At 50.5% G+C, this 19,143-nt stretch overlaps 1 protein-coding gene across 4 annotated transcripts in view; it reads right to left on the bottom strand.

Annotated features, from left to right (window-relative positions):
* Positions 1-14,187: 14,187 nt before the first annotated feature.
* The window catches only part of DYM (dymeclin), a 209,141-nt gene continuing 204,185 nt past the window's right edge, over positions 14,188-19,143 (bottom strand). For all 4 annotated transcript variants that reach the window (XM_036403343.1, XM_036403344.1, XM_036403345.1 and 1 more), the window contains one exon: positions 14,188-16,676. In XM_036403343.1, coding sequence (XP_036259236.1) covers positions 16,527-16,676 — 150 coding nt within the window. In that variant the 3' untranslated portion in view covers positions 14,188-16,526. The remainder of the gene's footprint in view (positions 16,677-19,143) is intronic.

The following is a 19,143-nucleotide window of genomic DNA, read 5'->3' as shown; positions in this document are numbered from 1 at the left end:
CAGTGACAGCTGGGGTGAAGTGCCCGTCATAGAAGTTCCTCCCCAAGGGTAATTACAGGGAAGAGAAATTATTTTCTCCTACATTTATGCAGTAGAAAAAATAAGAACTACTTTTCTCATTCATTCCTTGAAAATTTTTCATCAAACAAATAAACCAGACGTGAAGTATCAAGCTTGCTCATTGTCAGTGTCTCAGTCCTCTCTCCAAGTGCAATACTGTTGGGATCACAGCCAGGAATCACTCTTTTAAGTGACCTGATGCTTTGGGAGAGCAATTTCTCCTTGTAACACAGCTGGGTTTGTCTTTGTGCTCTGGCCCTGCTGAAGACAACAGCATTTTTATCATCAGCCTCCAGGGATTCATTGATCTCAAAGGATCCAGGCTTCCAGCTCCTGTATTTCGATCCACATTAGGTTTTGGCTGGGCTGTTCCTAACAGCCCTTCAATTTCAGGAACTCAGTTTCAGCCACCAACTAGAACTGAGAAAGTCCATCCTTCCAAAGCCATGTGTCCCACGAGGAAAGGGCAAGGAAGCAGCTGCAAGGTGCTGTCAGCCAGGCAAAGCTGTGAGCAACCCAAATTTTCTGTGTCCCCTGTGGCCCCAGGAGTGGCGAAGGTGGAGCAAAGAGGATGGACCAACCTCTCTCCTCAGGATGGCATGGTGGGATGCAATATAACATAATCTGTAAAGCCAAAAGGTGCATGGTTTGGCTGAGATTTGCCTCTCCTAATTTTACCTAAAAATTAAAATCCTGGGCTGAAGTGATTGCCCACATCTTAAATTACAGCAGGGACGAGGCCAGCACAGTCTGGGACACACATCCAGCACCATCCCCTCAGCTGGCACGGATGTCATGGCATGGCTCTCCACATCCCTGCACTGCTGTGGATGCAGAGGGCCCCGAGACAGGCCAGGCTGTGCTGCTGGGGCAGCTCTGGCTGTGCTTTCCTGCCTCTTCCACCTTGTCCCCCTCAGTATTACCACACTTTGATGAGCAAAGGGGATCAGATCAGAACAGTCTGGGCTGTGCTGTGGATCATCAGCATCTTTCCTGCCACCCCACCTAGGAGCAAGCTCTGTGCCCAGGCACCACCATCAGCACCATTTCTGTCTTCATTTCAGTGGGCACCACCTCTCTGTGTCTGTAACCTTCCATCTCTGACAGAGGCACTCAGGGTTTGAAACACAGAATGGTTTGGGTTGGAAGGGACCTTAAAGCTCATCCAGCCCCACCCCTGCCATGGGCAGGGACCCCTTCCAATGTCCCTGAGTGCCCCAAGCCCCATCCAGCCTGGCCTGGGACACTGCCAGGGATCCAGGGGCAGCCACAGCTGCTCTGGGCACCCTGGGCCAGGGCCTGCCCACCCTCCCAGCCAGCAATTCCTAATTGCCAAGAGCCCAAAATCTGTGCCTGCCCTCTGGCAGTGGGAGCCATTGCCTGGGTGCTGTCCCTGCAGGCCTTGTCCCCAGTCCCTGGGCAGCTCTGCTGGAGCCCCTGGAGGCCCTGGCAGGGGCTCTGAGGTGTCCCTGGAGCTTCTCTTGTGCAGCTCAACAGCCCCAGCTGTGCCAGGCTGGCTCCAGAGCAGAGGGGCTCCAGCCCTGGCAGCAGCTCCGTGGCCTCCTCTGGATTCACTCCAGCAGCTCCAGGTCCTTCCTGTGCTGATTTATTGCTGCTGTTGCCTCTCCACTGTTAATGGAGCCCCAGCCCTGTGGTGGCTGTGAGGGCCCATCCTCCCTCACACCCTACAGCAGCAGGGCAGACCAGGGGAAGGACCTTCCTCTGCTGCCTCCCCTAAGGATCTTTTGGGGTTTTTTCCCAACAATTGACTCCTGTAGTGCATTAATGAGGCTCCCCCTCCTCACCAGACACTGCACAACACCTGGGAGAGAGAGCAGGAGCCTGGCATAAGTGGGGAGCCATCCATGGGGTCCCAAAGATGGTGGGACCAGGCATTATTTTATCAGATTACAGCTGTGGGGAGCAGGTTAATGCACACTGTGCCCTGCTAGAGGAGGCACCAGCTGATCCCTGCAGCATTGGCAGCCCCAAACTCTGTCACCCGGGGCTGTCTGCAGAGAAAATCATGGACAAAATGAAAAATGAAAATCACAAATGAAAATCATGGACAAAATGAAAATCACAGCTTTGGGATGAGTGGGTATCATCTGAGGGAAACACGAAAAGAAAGGATGGAGTGTGGTCCTTTCTGAGTGCAGAGATGAGCCTGCCCCTGCCAGTGGGCAAAATGCAAAGCATCAAATAATATTCGTTGTCCCAGTGGTGGCTTTTCAGCAAGAATTTGGAATCACAAGCAAGGACACTCTTCGTGAGGGGTGAAACACAGGAAAATGGAGCAGCTCAGCTCAGGTTCCCCCTGAAAGATGCGAATGGGGACTCCTGTCTGTCACTTTTCTTCTGGAATATTGGGGCTGGACCTCACACAGCCGCACCTTCATGGAATCCCAGCCCTAAGGAGAAGGGAGCACCCAGGACTTGCAGGTGCTCATGATCAAAGGAATGACAAAAGCCAGAGGGTCTGTGAAATCTTACCATGTTTTTTCAGTGAGTTACACACTTGTCATGGAAATTGGTGTGTAAATCCCTGCTGCCCCAATGTAAGAACATGGCAGTGGGAGTTGGAAAATGGGGTAGGGCAAAAGGGAAGAGAGAGATAGATTGAAGAGAGAAGGGAGAGAAGGGAGAGAAGGGAGAGAAGGAAGGAAGGAAGGAAGGAAGGAAGGAAGGAAGGAAGGAAGGAAGGAAGGAAGGAAGGAAGGAAGGAAGGAAGGAAGGAAGGAAGGAAGGAAGGAAGGAAGGAAGGAAGGAAGGAAGGAAGGAAGGAAGGAAGGAAGGAAGGAAGGAAGGAAGGAAGGAAGGAAGGAAGGAAGGAAGGAAGGAAGGAAGGAAGGAAGGAAGGAAGGAAGGAAGGAAGGAAGGAAGGAAGGAAGGAAGGAAGGAAGGAAGGAAGGAAGGAAGGAAGGAAGGAAGGAAGGAAGGAAGGAAGGAAGGAAGGAAGGAAGGAAGGAAGGAAGGAAGGAAGGAAGGAAGGAAGGAAGGAAGGAAGGAAGGAAGGAAGGAAGGAAGGAAGGAAGGAAGGAAGGAAGGAAGGAAGGAAGGAAGGAAGGAAGGAAGGAAGGAAGGAAGGAAGGAAGGAAGGAAGGAAGGAAGGAAGGAAGGAAGGAAGGAAGGAAGGAAGGAAGGAAGGAAGGAAGGAAGGAAGGAAGGAAGGAAGGAAGGAAGGAAGGAAGGAAGGAAGGAAGAGGAATTTCCAGAACTGGCTCCTGCACTGATCCATCCAGCAGATGGATGTCCAGGGTCCTGGAAGTGCCATCTAGGCTTCGTGGGGGCACCTTTCATAGCAAAGTTTTCCTCATCTGGAGAGAAGTTTCTCACTTTTTCGTACAAATCAGTTCTCATGCACAGCCAGTCCTTTTGAGCCTTTCTGGAAATGGTTTAGAGGCTTCAGACATCTTGGGTGGCCTTGTCCCCGCCACAGTCACAGATTCACAGGATCCATGAGGCTGGAACAGACATCCAAGACCATCAAGTCCATCCTCTAACCACTCCATACCTCGTCACCAGCCCAGAGCACTGTGTGGCACATCCAGTCATTCCTAGGATAGCTCCAGGGATGGGGACTCCAACACCTCCCTGGGCAGCTCCTTCCAAGGCCTGAGCACCCTTTCCATGGAGGAATTTTCCTCAATATCCAACCTGAGCCTGCCCTGGCCCAGCCTGAGGCTGTTCCCTCTGCTCCTGTCCCTGTTCCCTGGAGCACAGCCCGGCCCCCCCGGCTGTCCCCTCCTGTCAGGAGCTGTGCAGAGCCACAAGGGCCCCCTGAGCCTCCTTTGCTCCAGGCTCAGCCCCTGCCCAGCTCCCTCAGCCTCTCCTGGGGCTCCAGCCCCTTCCCAGCTCCGTTCCCTGCCCTGGACACGCTCCAGCCCCTCAGGGTCTCTCTTGTCCTGAGGGCCCAGAGCTGTCCCCAGCACTGGAGGTGCCTCAGCAGGGCCGGCACAGGGACAGGCCCTGCCCTGGGGCTGTGTCACAGCCTGGCTGGGACAGCCCAGGGGCCATTGCCCACCTGGGCACCCTGGGCTCATCCACTGGCACCAGAACCCCAGGGCCTTTCCCAGCTTTCCAGCCTCTCCACCCCAGCCTGGAGCTGCAGGGGGTTGGGGTGACCCCAATCCCGAGCCCTGGGGAACCCCATGAGTGCCCAGCCCCAGCTGGATGTGGCTCCTTTCCCCACCACTCTCTGGGCCTGGCCTTCAGCCTCTCCTGAGCCCAACTATGGCTGACCCTGTCCAAGCCATGGGCTGCAGCTTTTCCCAGAGAATGATGTGGGAGCCAGTGTCAAAGGTTTGCTAAAGTCCACGGCCACTTCTTGACCTCATTCCTGCCCTGAGCCAGGCTGTGCTTTGCTCCAGAAGCCAGAACAAGGTTTGTCCCAGGAAAGTGCTGCCCTTCCTCCACAGGGCCCCATCTCCAGGCACATCCTGGTGTTCCTCACCTGTGCTCTTACCAGCAGCCCTTGGCTCTACAGCCATGCAGCTATCTGTGCTTGGGACATGCACATTACCCCCTCACCTGCTTTGCTCCTCCAAGCTGCCGTGAGCAGCAATTGAGCAACAGGAGTTTGAGATTTGCGATGAAAAATTGTGGGGAGACCCAAAACCCTGGAAAAAAAAAAGTCCCCATATTGGCCAGGTATCATTGTGGTGCTCCAAACTTCAGGGCAGGGGGTGGGATTGTTCAAAAATAATGAGAGGACATTTGCTCTGCTTGCAGCAAGCACTTGTTAGGCTTAAGGGCACTGCTCAAGGGGAGTGTTGACAACAAAATATGATTATTCGGCATTTCCGTGTCATTTTCCATTTTCAAGATGCCTTTCAGGCACTAAATAGACATTACACATGAGCTAATCATGAGCTCTGCAGCCATGAGATGGGATTAGGGCTCAAATTGGGTGGGTATTGAAAAATAAGAAAAGGAATTAATTAAAAATATTCAAGTGCTTTTAGCGAATTTAAAAGGGTTCGTACCATGGTCCATGTGTTATGGACAATAATGAGCACTCACACACTTCACATCAGGCTTGTAAAGAACATCCTGGGCTGTGCTAAGTCAGTGCAATTCAAAACAGTCAAAAGGGTGACAAAATCACCGAATCCCAGAATGGTTTGGGTTGAAAGGGAACTTAAAGCTCCTCTCACTCCACACTCCTGAGATCTTAGCTCACCATCTGCAACGTGTGGATGAAAGGACTTGCACAGCAGACAGAGATGATGGAAAACATGCGGATCCAATAATGAAGGCTATACACAGGCCCTCTCTAATGAGTGGTGCAGGTTAATTGCACCTCTTCAGCTGAAGACTGGGGGGTTTTGTGTCCTCGGTGGGTTATTGTGTGAATGGCACTGGGGAGCTGAGTGTTCAGCAGCACCTGTGTGTGATCCCAGGGCTGCAGGGTGGCCGTTCCACAGGGCAGCTTTCCCATGAGATAATTCCCATTGTTCATGGGAAGGATCCAGTTTCAGTGGATGGTGTGCCAGCCTGGCTGCACCCCGAGCATCTCTGACAGGAGGGGGAGAAGGAACCCTGGGAAGGCTCTCAGCAGCTTTGGGAAGCTGGCGTTTCTGCATTGACTAATGGCTCAAGGAGCCTGACTTTTGGGTTCAGGGTTTTCAAACCAGGAGCCAAAGGCCCTGGGTAGCTTCCCCAGGTCAGAGAGTGACCCTGCCTTGCCACACAGCTGGACAACAGAAGGGTTTTGGGGTCAGAGCCGGCGTCACCGAGGTGAAGTGACTTGTCTGACATGACATGGACTTGGGTGGTGGTGCTGGGAGCTGACTCAGGAGATCTGGGCATGGAGTCCAGCCCCTGAACCGCAGCCCTCTCCTTCCTCTGACTCCTTCCGCAGCGTGGCTGCAATGGAAGATCCAGGCAGGTGCTCTGGGAAGCAGAGCAGCACTGTGCTGCTGTGGTGACCTTGACCACAGAGGTGATGGTCACCACTGACCCCAAGGACAGCATGAGGTGGTGCTTCTCAGCACCGTGGGGCTGCTCAGTGTCCTCAGACCTGCAGCAGACCTTGCCAAGGGTTAGGGTATCCCTTGCAAGGGGGATAGGTTCACCCTCATGGTCTCTTCTGTTCCAGCACCCCAGCCCTTTGCTCTGCAGCCCTGCCTGGCTGAGAGGTGCTGGTTCCCCAGTGCAGTGGATGCAGGGAGAGCTGCACACTCAATAATCCCCAGCCAGGAGACTGCCAAGAGGAAATGCACTTCCCGTAAAGCAGGCACTGTTACCGACTTTGTTTGCTGGAATTGCTTGAGTGGTAATTACGCTCCCTTAATATTGACATATTTAAATAGTTTCCAAGCATAATGGGAGTCCTGCCCCGCTCCTTCCACCTCCTTTTCCAAATTTCTGTGGCGAGCTTTCACTTTGAACAAGAGATTATCTGGAGGGGCATGCCTTGCCCACGCCTTGTTTCCTGAGCAGCAGCCCAGATGTTGCTCTCTCTCGCAGTGCGCTCAGCATCTGCCGCGCTGCCCCACGGAGGAGCAGCCACGGGGGTCTGAAATGCAGAAAAGGAGCTCTCCATCTCCACTGGAGGAGCCACGGGGGTCTGTCATGCAAGAGAGGAGCTCTCCATCTCCACTGTGCTGCTCCACATGTCAGCGTGCTGGCTGTGGCCCCCAGCTCACGCCGGGACGCTGACGGGGCAGCGCGCGGCAGCGGCGTCAGCGCCGCTCGCATATTTGTGTTTCATTCATTTATGTTCCGAGACGTTCTGTCCCCAGCACAGCAGCCAAAAAAGGCCATTCCCTGCTTACGCTGCTCCCTGCGTGGGCCACTCTCATGAATGCTGCAAAAGAGGGATTCATTTTCCCTGGAAAAACAAGTCACACGAGAAGCGCGGTGGAAACCTGGGCCTCTCCATGCCCTGAGAGCCCCCCTGAGCTCCTCTCTCTGCCTGTGAGCCCATGCACAAATTTATCTTGGGCAGACCCCCAGATTTGGTACCTTTCCCCCTAAAACAGATGCCCTTTTCTCCCCCGATGCGTTGCTGCCATTGTTGGTCCCTGTCTCCCTCTGAGCATCCATCCAGAGCAATATCCAGCATGGCTTTTACAGAATCCTGCTCCTCCCAGCTCTGGTCAGCCTCTGGGTGGTCTGGTCTTTGCAAACCTCTCCATGGCTTTTCCTCTCCACCCCTGAGGAAGATTTTTTCATAGAACCACAGAATCCTGGAATGGTTTGGGTTGGAAGAGACCTTAAAGAGGATCCAGTCCCTCCCCCTGCCATGGGCAGGGACACCTTACACTATCTCAGGCTGTGCCAAACTCCTTCCAACCTGGCCTGGTACCTTCCAACCTGGTCTGGATCCACTTCCAGGGGTCCAGGGGCATCTGGAAACAAAATTTTCTGTCACAAGTGCTGGCTGACCCCAGAGGAAACCCCTGACCAGTTCTGCTCCACACCCAGGGTCAGTGTGGGCTGGACAGCCTATGGGGCCCCTCTCTGGGGACAGAGGCAGTAGCAGGGGACCCCAATCCTTTCCACCAGGCAGGACTCAGGCACCTTGCAGACACCTCCTCTCCTCCAAGAGGCTGCAGCTGTGGCACTGTCAGTCCTCACTTTTATCTGAGGGCCTGTTCTGCTGAAGATGAGCATCAAGTTGGCCAATTTGCTACATTGCCTTGGTACTCAAGCAAGGAAGGAGTTCTCACCCTGGTTTGGTGAAAGCCAAACCAAGAAAAACTCTCATGCAGGCCTTGAACTATCATGGAAATGGCTCAAAATCACTCAAAAGTGAGAAATTTCCCTGGGATTTTCTGTAAAGGACGGAGGAGAGAGTGCTCATCCTGCCAGGGCCCTGGCTGGGTTGTAGTTGCTTGCACAAAAGGGGGTGTGTGCGGATTTTAAGTATGTCAGAGGGATGAGAAAGCAAAGAACAAGCCAGGAAAGTGCCAGGGAGGTTCCAGAAAGGGATCTGGGGAAATGCAGCGTGAGGTGAGGGTGCAGGGTGGCTCCAGGCAGGCTCGGGCTTGGGCTCCAGGCTGTGGCAGCCGACGTGGCCCCGCGGTGTTCGGGAAACGGGACTTTACGTACTTTCCCCAGCAATACACAGACTTGCATCAAAGAAATACCTGGCTGTCAACATCAGCGTATCCTCCCAGAGAAAACGATCTTGGCAAGGCCTCGAGCAGGCCCAGCGTCTCAGGCCAAGAGCCAGCAGTGTTTAGTACAAGTTTCTTCATCTCCTCGTCTTTCATCATCTCCCACACGCACCCCACCAAGCTGCCATCCCAAGGGTTACTGTCGAGGTAGGAGAAAGCTGCTAAGCAAAGACACTCTTAAAACTTGGAAGGGCAGTGCTGCAGAGGCATCAGTAAAGACCCCAACCTCTCTCCAGCCTTCCTGAGCCCCACTCCTCTCCACCTGGCCTCAAGCTGGGAGCACAAAGTGACAAATCCTCTTCTGAGTTTCTTAAATTGAGAGGATACAATGGACAGCTTCTGGTCCCAGGGTCCCTCATGGGGCTGGGGGCACTGAAGGGGGAGAAGGTGTAGCAGGCCACTATTCCCAACCCCAGATTCATGAACCCCAGATCTGGGCTCCAGACCAAAGGAAAAAGCCGTGGATCCACCAGCCAGGTTTGTGCAGGTTGGGATTTGGAACATTTCAGGGGTGCTCTCCATCCTCCTGTATCTTTTCTGAGGGAGGAGGTAGGGCAAGGCTCTGACACAGCATGGGCAGCTGCTGCTCTTGCTGATGGCTGCTGCTGCACACCTGAGGGGGAAGATGGGCTTCCCAGGGCCAGCTCCTAAATTGTTTTGACCTGAAGAGGACTGTGAGCCCTCGAAGATTACCAGAGCCAGATGTGATGCTGAAGCACTCTGGTACAAACAAGGCTTTTGATGTCTGCTGAGTGCAGAGCAGCTCAAGGCCACAGGGCAAGACAGGTATTTCAGGCCTGTGTTGGAGGGAAAGATTGGGAACTTGATGCCCAAGGCTGGGGTTGAGCTGCTCTGGCGTGAGGGCTGGGGAAGGAAAGGATTCTCCCTGGCTCTTAATTTCATCAGGAGCAGAGGGTTATACAACAGTGGGGCAGATGGAAATGTCACAACAGCCAGGTTGGTAGCTGCACAAACACAGCTCATCTGCCCCCACTCAGTGCTTGTAGCCACCACAGAAACACAGCACCAGGTAACAAAGCAGGTGAATCTGGCACCTCCTGACTTGGAATGTGCTGTCCTGATCCTCCCTGCACACCCCAATGCCTGCAGAAGCTGGTGTCACCTCAAAGTCCTGCCCCAAATGCAGCTGAGGTGTCACCTGTGGCCACCACTTGTCCATTTCCTCTGTTCTACAGGGCACACCCCCAAACCCAGCCTGTGCTGTGCTCTCACTCGTGGCCCTTCATCAGACAGGGTGGTACATCACAAAAGGGGGCATTTTATAGATAATATATCATAAAATCAATCATAAATAACAATCATGTGCCATTTCCACATGTGTAAATAAGCTGTCTGCATGTATCTGTACTGAATATATACATATGGACACTATAGACATACATATGGGGAGGGAGGAGAGGAAGGAAGGAAGGAAGGAAGGAAGGAAGGAAGGAAGGAAGGAAGGAAGGAAGGAAGGAAGGAAGGAAGGAAGGAAGGAAGGAAGGAAGGAAGGAAGGAAGGAAGGAAGGAAGGAAGGAAGGAAGGAAGGAAGGAAGGAAGGAAGGAAGGAAGGAAGGAAGGAAGGAAGGAAGGAAGGAAGGAAGGAAGGAAGGAAGGAAGGAAGGAAGGAAGGAAGCTGTGGATTAAATTTATGAGCCCTCTCCATCCCACCTTCACCAGGGCCACTTTCCTCACCCAAATGTGCTCTACCAGGAAGGAGGAGAATCCAAGCAGGGAGACAAAGGTGCCCTGTAGTTTATGGCTGTTGCTTAGGTCAATAATATATCGATTACAATTTTGTGGGCTAAAAGCTTGACCTTTTAAAGGGCAATTGGCGCCTGTGAGATTTGATTTAGGAGAAAGATAATAATTTAAATTTAATTTTCACTTTGTGTTTCAGTTGGGAGAAATTCACAAGGCTGCTTTTTTGGGGGGAGGAAGGTGAGGGTTTTTTCCTGGAGCCATCAAAAGGAGCTTCATTTCAGGGTGAGAATAGCTCTGTTGGTTGTCCCTGCTCCACTGCTCACCATGCAGAGGCATGGACAGGACACAAGGCACTGAGCAGAACATTTATACTGAAGCTCATCATAGTAAATGTAACGGATTCTGAATATCCCACATGAAGGAATGATGGCTTTCCCCCCTCTAGGAACTGCCTGACCAATGAAAAAACACACAAGGCTGTTTTAGGGAAAACCCCACACTTTTAGGCCTTCGAGAACCTGTTTTATAAGAGGTTTTGAATCTGCAGACATGGTTTTGCCGGAGTGGTTTATTCCCATTATTCTCAGTCTGATTCAGTCCTTAAACAGGGATAGACAGCTCTGGTGGGGCTGAGCACCCCTGGTCCCCTGCACCCCAAGCCCCACACCCAGCAGGATTCATGGAGGGGCACTGCGGATGCAGGAGCTGCGTGGGGAGAGGGGATGGACCCTGACAACAGCTCCAGGTACAAAAATAGAAACAGCAGGATGAGGACAGCTGTTCCTAGTTTAAATTGCCGGGTTTTAATAAGCTGTTTTGCTCTTTGAAAAGCATTTTTTTTTGTCATTTCATAAATAGGAGGAGGGGCCAGGGTAGCATCATTAGGACGTCACCTACTTTGTCACTGCTCCTTTCCGGATCCTCAATTTTCCCCGGGTGCCATCACATTCAGGGCTTTCAGCAGCACAAAGTGACTGCAAGGAAGACTGAAGTCTGCCATTTAGTTTGCCAAGACATCTGGCAAAAACATTATGTACAGCTGAACATTTCATCACGTCTGCCAAGACATATTCATTTTGGATTAATTTTAAGACAGTTTTTAAAGTGATGATGAAGGATTATGCCGTGCGCTTCAGCGGAATTTAAAAAAAAACAAAAATCATCTCTCCACTTTAAGTCTCTCATTCAAATTGTCCCAGTTTGGCAGCTCCACTGTGTATTGGAGTCATGATCAGGAGGGATTCACTGATAGTGGCATTTTCATTCATCTGAGTACATGTCAGGGCTGTCACAGTCCATGGGTGGTAGCAGAGCCTCCAACACCAAACACTCCGTGGAGATAATTCACTTGCAGGCAGGCAGCACAGCCCCAACATCCGAAATGCATCCACCAGCAATAACCCAGCAATGATGACTGAATGAATACGAGCTGTAATCTCAGCTGGAACCTCACAGTTCCAGGTTAACTGCCCCAAAATGCAAAGTATTTCCACAGAGCTGTTACTCCAGGGACATCCTTGGTATTCCCAGTGAAGGGATGCCAAAATCAATGCCAGGGGCTTGCAAAGGAGGGATGTAGCTCATGGGCTGCTGCTTTTGAGCAGGCCCATGCAACTCTGCAGCCATTTCCATGGCCCCATCAATTTCTCTGGGCACCCTGGGCCAGGGCCTGCCCACCCTCCCAGCCAGCAATTCCTAATTGCCAAGAGCCCAAAATCTGTGCCTGCCCTCTGGCAGTGGGAGCCATTGCCTGGGTGCTGTCCCTGCAGGCCTTGTCCCCAGTCCCTGTGCAGCTCTGCTGGAGCCCCTGGAGGCCCTGGCAGGGGCTCTGAGGTGTCCCTGGAGCTTCTCTTGTGCAGCTCAACAGCCCCAGCTGTGCCAGGCTGGCTCCAGAGCAGAGGGGCTCCAGTCCTGGGATCTTTAAATTCCCTTCTAACCCAAACACTCTATAATTACTTTTAACTATCATCTCCACTGCCCAGGCACCTCCCTGCCCTGCTCCTTATGAGTGGCTGTTCCCAAAGTCACAGCAGGAAGTACAGCTCTGCTGCTGGGGTCAGTGGAGGTTGCAAGAGCTGCCCTTTTGTCTGTGAAATATCATTATCTTCAGCTGGCAGAGCTGTTATCAGGCAGTGTTGGTGACGCATGCTGATGTCTCATGCAGGAGGATGGCCTGGAGCACTCCCTGGTGATGTCAGAGCAGCCCAGGGATGTCCTGCCAACAGGCTCCTTCCCTGAAAGTGAAAAGAACAGGGAAGCTCCCAGCCTTGTGATCCTTTCCCCGAACCTGTCACACACATCTGGGGGTCATGAGTGGCCTGTTGCAAAGGCACCATCAATGAGCAACTCCTAAGAGTTAAAAACTCAGCCTTCTGGCCAAGCCCAGAGCAATTCCCAGCCCCATCCAGCCTAACCTCCACCGCCAACCTTGTGGCATCTGGGATTCAGTCTCCAGGGACACCTGCAGCATACCCAGAGCTCGCAGCCACCACGGCTGCTGCAGGACCTGTCCGGAGCTGAGGCTTCAGAACCCAGGGGCTCAGGACGAGGCTGTTGTGTTTTGCTCTCAGGTGTGCAGCTTCAACACTGCTAGCTGTTAGCAATAACAGACAATAAATATGGTAATAATAACTCCCTCGAATCCCAAAATTAACAATGAATCCAGCACAAAAGCAGCTGGGATGCAGAGTTTTACAGTAATGCCAGTACCAACGGTACACATTTTTAGGTAAGGTGGCCAAAGGAGGAATGGGTAGAAAGAGGAAAGGATTTGCAGTGGTCAGGTGATTCTAGGAAGTGAAATGCATTAGAAAACTCCTGCTCTTCCAGCACAGAGGGTGGAGTTTTTTCAGACCAAGCCCAATCAATTAGAAGAGAACCTGGGGCTGACTAAATATGAGATTTGACCTTTACTTGGCTGAATTAGACAACATATGCAATGATAAAACCAGTAGAAAAGGTTGTACAAAATCTTTAGAGTTTCCAAAGAAGGGAGGGGAGTTGTTTGCTTCTTCCTTTCCTGTTTAACTGGTAGATCAACAATCTAGTGGCACGTACAAAACAGCTTGGGTTTTTTTTTTCCCCGTAACTTGCCAATACTCTTTGGTTTTAGGCTATTAGGGTCAAGAAAGACCAAGAAATCTGGCAGGTTTTTGGACTGCTTTTGCCAAAGTGAATGATGCCCAGTGCATTTATCTCTTCCAGCCGCCCCCCCCCCCTCACCCCCATCTCTCTTTCACAGCAAGAGCAGAGTTTCACTCCATTGCCTGAGGGAGGAGGGTTTCTGCCTCACCAGGGACACGTGCATGAGGTTCCACAACTCCCACTTCACCAACAACTTACACAGCAGCTGACTTTTCTGCCTGTTTGGTCTTCTGGAAGGGCTGGTCGTCTGAGAGCAGACCTGCCTTCTCCTGCCCAGCCCTGGAGATGGATTTCCTTCTCCAGAGCTGCTCAGGGAGCTCAGGCAGGCGGTGACAGCAGTGATCATCACTCAGAGCAAGAGTATTGTAATAGAATCTCAGAATGGTCTGGGTTGGAAGGGACCTTAAAAGCCACCTTGTTCCACCCCCTGCCATGGGCAGGGACACCTCCCACTGTCCCAGGCTGCTCCAAGCCCCATCCAGCCTGGCCTGGGACACTGCCAGGGATCCAGGGACAGCCACAGCTGCTCTGGGCACCCTGGGCCAGGGCCTGCCCACCCTCCCAGCCAGCAATTCCTAATTGCCAAGAGCCCAAAATCTGTGCCTGCCCTCTGGCAGTGGGAGCCATTCCCCCTTTTTCTGTCCTTCCAGGCCTCTTCCCAAAGTCCCTCTCCAGCTCTCCTGTCAGTACATGCAGGTTCTGGAAGGCCACAGTTAGGACACCCCAAATATGAATGTGGTGAAGGAGAAGGCCCTGGCGCAATATCCAGCCCACACCCCAAAACCAGAGACATCATCAGCTGAAATGGACAGGAAAGGGAATCTGAGGGAGCAGAACACATCAGATCTGGTCTTGTGTGGACAACCCTGTCCCTCCTCTGCTTTCCCCCATGGCTGTGCATTCCCAGTGCCCCTCCAGGCCATGGCCACTGTGACCATTAAAGCTGAGCTGGCAAGAGGTGACATTCCACGGGACACTGCAGATGACGTGTTCCTTCTTTTACCAGACACTGACTTGAACACTGATTTACTTTATACAACAAATAAATTTACACTCTTCTTAATTGCGCATCATGGAGGACATTATAAAACCTCCATCAGGTTGGGCCTGATGACCACGCCAACACCCGTGACATAGAACACACCACCCTGTATTTACTGTTTCATCATTTTTTATTTTTGTAATTACGCATAATAAATCTTTCACACAAAGTAATGAAAAGGATCCCTAAGGTGAAGGAAAAACAGAGTATTTGTGACCATACCAGACTGCAGATGTCAGGACACTGCCAGGCCCACGTCACACTCCAGCTCTTGGGAGAGCCAATGGCACCAGCATGAATTTCTGCCTAAATCTTGGTCTGGCTCTGTTGTTTTGGCTTTAGGTGGTAACTCCAGCTGTTCCAAACCAGCTGGGACCCAGGAGCAGGGTATTTAATGAAACACACAAGGAGATTACACCATCAGAGCAAAGCCTCTGCACCTCAGTGTCACCACAACGGGAGGACAGCGAGAGAGAATTTTCTGTGCGATGCCGATGATGGTTCAGCAGCTGCTGGACCTTTTCTATCAGACTGCTGCTTTATCTGCTCCTCTCTTGCAAAAAGCCCTTTCACAGACAAATCAGGTTTTCTGCAGTCTGACACCTGGCTGAGCAGTGTCTGCCCTGGCAGGGCCTCTCTGGTGCTGCTCACCCCAGAGTGTTTAAAACAGATGAACATTGAGCCAGCCCAGCAGCTTTAGAATCCACGGTTTAAAAGTGCATCTTCAGACTGACCTTTCCAAATCTGGGCAGCCCTGTTGACTCACAAACACTCTTAGTCTTTTAATAAAGACAAAATTACAAATCACTACAGTAACCAAGAATAGTTATCCCCTTTTGATGTTTGCTCAAAGACCAAAACAAAACAGAATAAATCCAAAATACAGATCAAGTTATGTGCAGCTCAGTCATGGTTCATTAATTTCTCCTATTTGCCTAAGAAAACACTGCATCTCCAGTCTTACCATTGTCTTTTCTCAAAAGCTTCTGCCATTTCAAAGCCCTAAATGCTCATGGGCTCTATATATTCCTTTGCAGCTATATTTAAATAAATTTGGAAAGCTTTTTTTTTCTTCTTTTTTTTTTTTATAAGCCAGCATTTCCATTTGTGTAGGACTCAAATGGACTTCTGTCTCTAAATAAGCAGATAAAAGGAAAGTACAATCTTAGCACATCCTTCAGAGGGATGAAACGGTGCAAGAAATTCTATTTAAAGCCATTCAAAGGACTTTCTGAAAGCAAACGCACCCGATTCCTCAGGTCAACAAACAGAACATGCTGGAGCAGGCAGTGAATACAGAGGGTTGCCACGCATCTTCAAGAACTAATTCCTTGAAATTAAAGTTTTGGCATGCAATGCACTGCTGACAGTCCCCCACACAGCAGCACGTGGGATGAGGAGAGTGGGTGCACGTGTGTGCAACAGGCATCCCCAAAATACGATCCCCACTTTGAAAAATGAGATTTCTTTCAAAATCACACCACTTTCTTTTGCTTTTCCCACTGCTGAAACAGGTATATCAGGAAAGGGCACTTGAAAACAACCAAAAAAGAGAGTAGTATTCTACATTCAGATAAATTTATACTTCTGCCATAAAACTTTAAAAGCCAAGAGGAGGTTTTCAACACAGAGCTTTGTCAAGGATCCCCAAAACAAACTGTCACCATTACGCACGGATTTACAGGACACTGGTCTATTTTACAATCTTGTAATTATTTTCTTTGGACTTTTTTTTCCCCTTACACGTTCAATTTCCAGGAACAATTTTGTACAGGAGCACAGAAAAACAAGTCTGTAAGGGACTTGACTCCAAAAGCAGGTGTTTCTTGCCCTCTGGAGAGTATTTGTCAGTCAAACAACAACAACAACAGAAGACTTGCTATTGAAAATCCTCCCACAAACATCTAAATCAAGTGTTTTGAATCTGCCTGGGAGCTAACCTGATTAAGATGCTGCTTGCTTAGTTCCCTCGGATGACAGTGTAGACAGCAATTTAAGGGCTGCAGCCAGTGCCACAGAAACGAAGGGCTGTGAGTGGAAACAAGGATTAGGTAACGAGCACCCCACGGCAGCATCCAAGAGACCATAAAAAGCTTGACCCAAGGAAGCTGCCCGCTCCAAAGAGCCAAAAATACAAACACTGCTTCCAAATCAAAGCCTGCAATCTCATTTAGCCTGTTAAGTTAAAAGGACAATCAGGTTTGTGGTTGGTAGTAACATCATACCCCATGTGTAAGGCCTCATTTTCATCAAACAAGCTCTAGGTTACGGACTATAAACACAAGGTTGCCTACAAGCCATCAGTGCCCCACACCAGTCTGTCCCAGCGTGAGGCTGGGCTGGACACTGGCTCTGGGGTCAGGGGGGCAGTTGGAGGGGGTCAGGTTGGAAGGGGTGCAGAGGTTCAATTCCTGTAGGATGGAGCGGGGCTGGCCTGGCCGGGGTGTCCCTCAGCCCGAGTCCATGGTGAAGAGCTGGATGTCACGGGGGTTCCAGTACAGGGCCACGGCAGAGTTGTACACCAGGGACCACACGTAGGGGATGAAGAACTCCTCAGGCTGCTCCTCCTCCACGTACTTAAACTTCAGCTCAGGGAACTTCTGCAACAAGAAGCCAGAGTCCAGTGAGGGAAGGTTTGCATGTCTGCTTACAAACACACAGCCCACATAAACACTGAAGAAAGAGGTTTGGTGAAAAAAATAATGGAAGGAACTAAACCATTAGAACCCAAGGAAAATATTTATAGGATAAAGAGAACATTTATAATTTCTTCTTTGAATTAAATGCTACATTAGCATATTGTATTTGAGCCTTTTACTGTTGGTCACAATCCATTTGCCTGTTAACACACTAAACACATGAATCCTTTACAAAACCCAAAGGTCTCAAGGAAAACTCATTTTTAGCAGCCCCTCAAAAGCCTTCTTGCCTGTGCATGTACAAACATATTTATTGCATTTTCCCTTAAAAAACATTTTGCCATTAATTGTACTTGGCTCCTTAGCAGGAGAATCCTCTGAAAAGGTTTAAAGCATAAACACAGCTTATGGTATCACAGGATCACAGAATATTCCCAGTTGAAAGGGTCCCCCCAGGATCACCCAGCCCAGCTCCTGCCCTGCACAGACCCCCAGCAATCCCACCCTGAGCATCCCTGGCAGTGCTGCCCAAAGGCTCCTGGAGCTCTGGCAGCCTCGGGGCCGTGCCCATTCCCTGGGGAGCCTGGGCAGTGCCAGCACCCTATGGGGAAGAGCCTTTCCCTGATATCCAACCTAAACCTCCTGGCACAGCTCCAGCTGTCCCTGGGTCCTGTCCCCAGTCACCAGAGAGAAGAGACAGATATGCTGCAATCTCAAGTTCCCATTTTTCTAATTTTTTCCCTCCCAAAACAGTGCACACTGCAAACCCACCAGGTTCACTCTTGGTAAGTGTGTATTTTGGAAAGAGCTGAGTCTACTTTTGCATTGTGCTCTTCACTTTACCCACTTCTAAATGTTGCCTGTGTCTGAGCTTGGCAGAGTCTCAGGCAAAAGCCGCATTACAATGATCACTGGGGTAAGATAAAACATGACCCATTTTATTATTTATAAGGCTGTGGCTAACACTAAGAATAAACTCCTCAGTGTGACATGATCAGAACAAGCACAGCAATGGCCAAGGAGCCTCTCTGCCCATTAATAATGAAGGGATTCCCTATCCTATTTCTTGAGCTCAGTGTCTTGTTTCCTTGCCTTAAGGGTACAAGGATTCTGGCTGGATCAGTCTCCTTTGAGGGGGCATTTCTTGGACACTTGGTTTTCAGGGTTAGGTATTTAACTTCAATGCTCCCATGTTATTTGTACTCTTGGAGTCAGAAAACATGTACACTTGTAGAAAAGTTGTAGAAATATGTGGATGTGGCACCTGGGGACATGGGTTGGTGGTGGCCTTGGCAGTGCTGGGAGAGCAGCTGAACTCTGAGATCTTGGAAGCTTTTCCAACCTAAAGGATTCTGCATTATCTCCGTTCAAGGAAGTGAGGCAGCTAAAGGTAGGGCTGTTAAAGGCTCCTCTGCATCTAACCCCTGTTGAGTTCAAAGCCCAAAATCTCAAAGGTACATCAGCAAGTTTAATTTCCTGTGCCAGACATGCAGTTTGTGGTAGAGAACTCTCCCACAGCTGTTCTGTGCGTCTAAACCACTTTCCACCACCTCTCTACAACCTCTCTTCTCCGAGTCTGTTTTGACCAGCCTGCTTAATCTTCTGCATCACTTTGGTTTTTTCACTCTTAGGTACCTTAGACCCATACTCACCCCCCATCTCTCACTTCCAATCTCTCAGCCTTCTGCCATGCCAACTCCCTTCCGCTGCATCCTTATCCTCTCTCTTTAGCATACTTTTCCCTTTTGTGCTCACCTAACCTTTCTTTTCTCACCAGCCTTGTGAGATCCTCCTTTTCATTGACATTCTCTATCCCTTCCCAACTCGGCTCCCAGTTCTGAAGTTGTCCCCGTCTTCCCCCTCTACCACCCCCCCAACCAAGCCCTCATGTATATTTTCATTAGTATTTATTTTGTTTAAAAAGGCCCTGACATTCTACTCTGCTTATCCTCAGTGTAATCTTCCCCACTTCCTTCCAAAACTTCCTGGCTTGTGGTCAGTGTAGACAGGAGCACATTCTGTTCAGCCCTGCATCAGCAGAATGAATGGTTCAACCTCACGATTACACCATGGCAGCACTTCCAGCCAGAGGAAAGTCTTACACAGCTGCCACTCTTCACACCAGGGATGCAGCCCATGGTAGTCCTTCTGGGAGGGAAGGAGGGGAAAGTGATTCAAGATTCTAATTTGAATTGAATTAAACACAACCTTCTTTTTCACCTTCGGGTCACAGATGGAGCTACTGGCTTTGCAAACATTCGTGGCAGTAGCCTGGGACCATTCTTGGGCTCCTGTGCAGCTTAAAAAACATCTTCAGCCTCAAAACAGTAGGCAAAATTACATCAGAAATTCCAACAGCTGCATCTGAGATGCTCAGGTCTTACTATCCCATTATCTCTCAGCTGGAAGGGCAGCATAAAATGGCTCA

Source organism: Molothrus ater, chromosome Z (genome assembly GCF_012460135.2).
Source record: "Molothrus ater isolate BHLD 08-10-18 breed brown headed cowbird chromosome Z, BPBGC_Mater_1.1, whole genome shotgun sequence".
Lineage (NCBI taxonomy): Eukaryota > Metazoa > Chordata > Aves > Passeriformes > Icteridae > Molothrus > Molothrus ater.
This window is presented reverse-complemented; position numbering and strand designations above follow the sequence as displayed.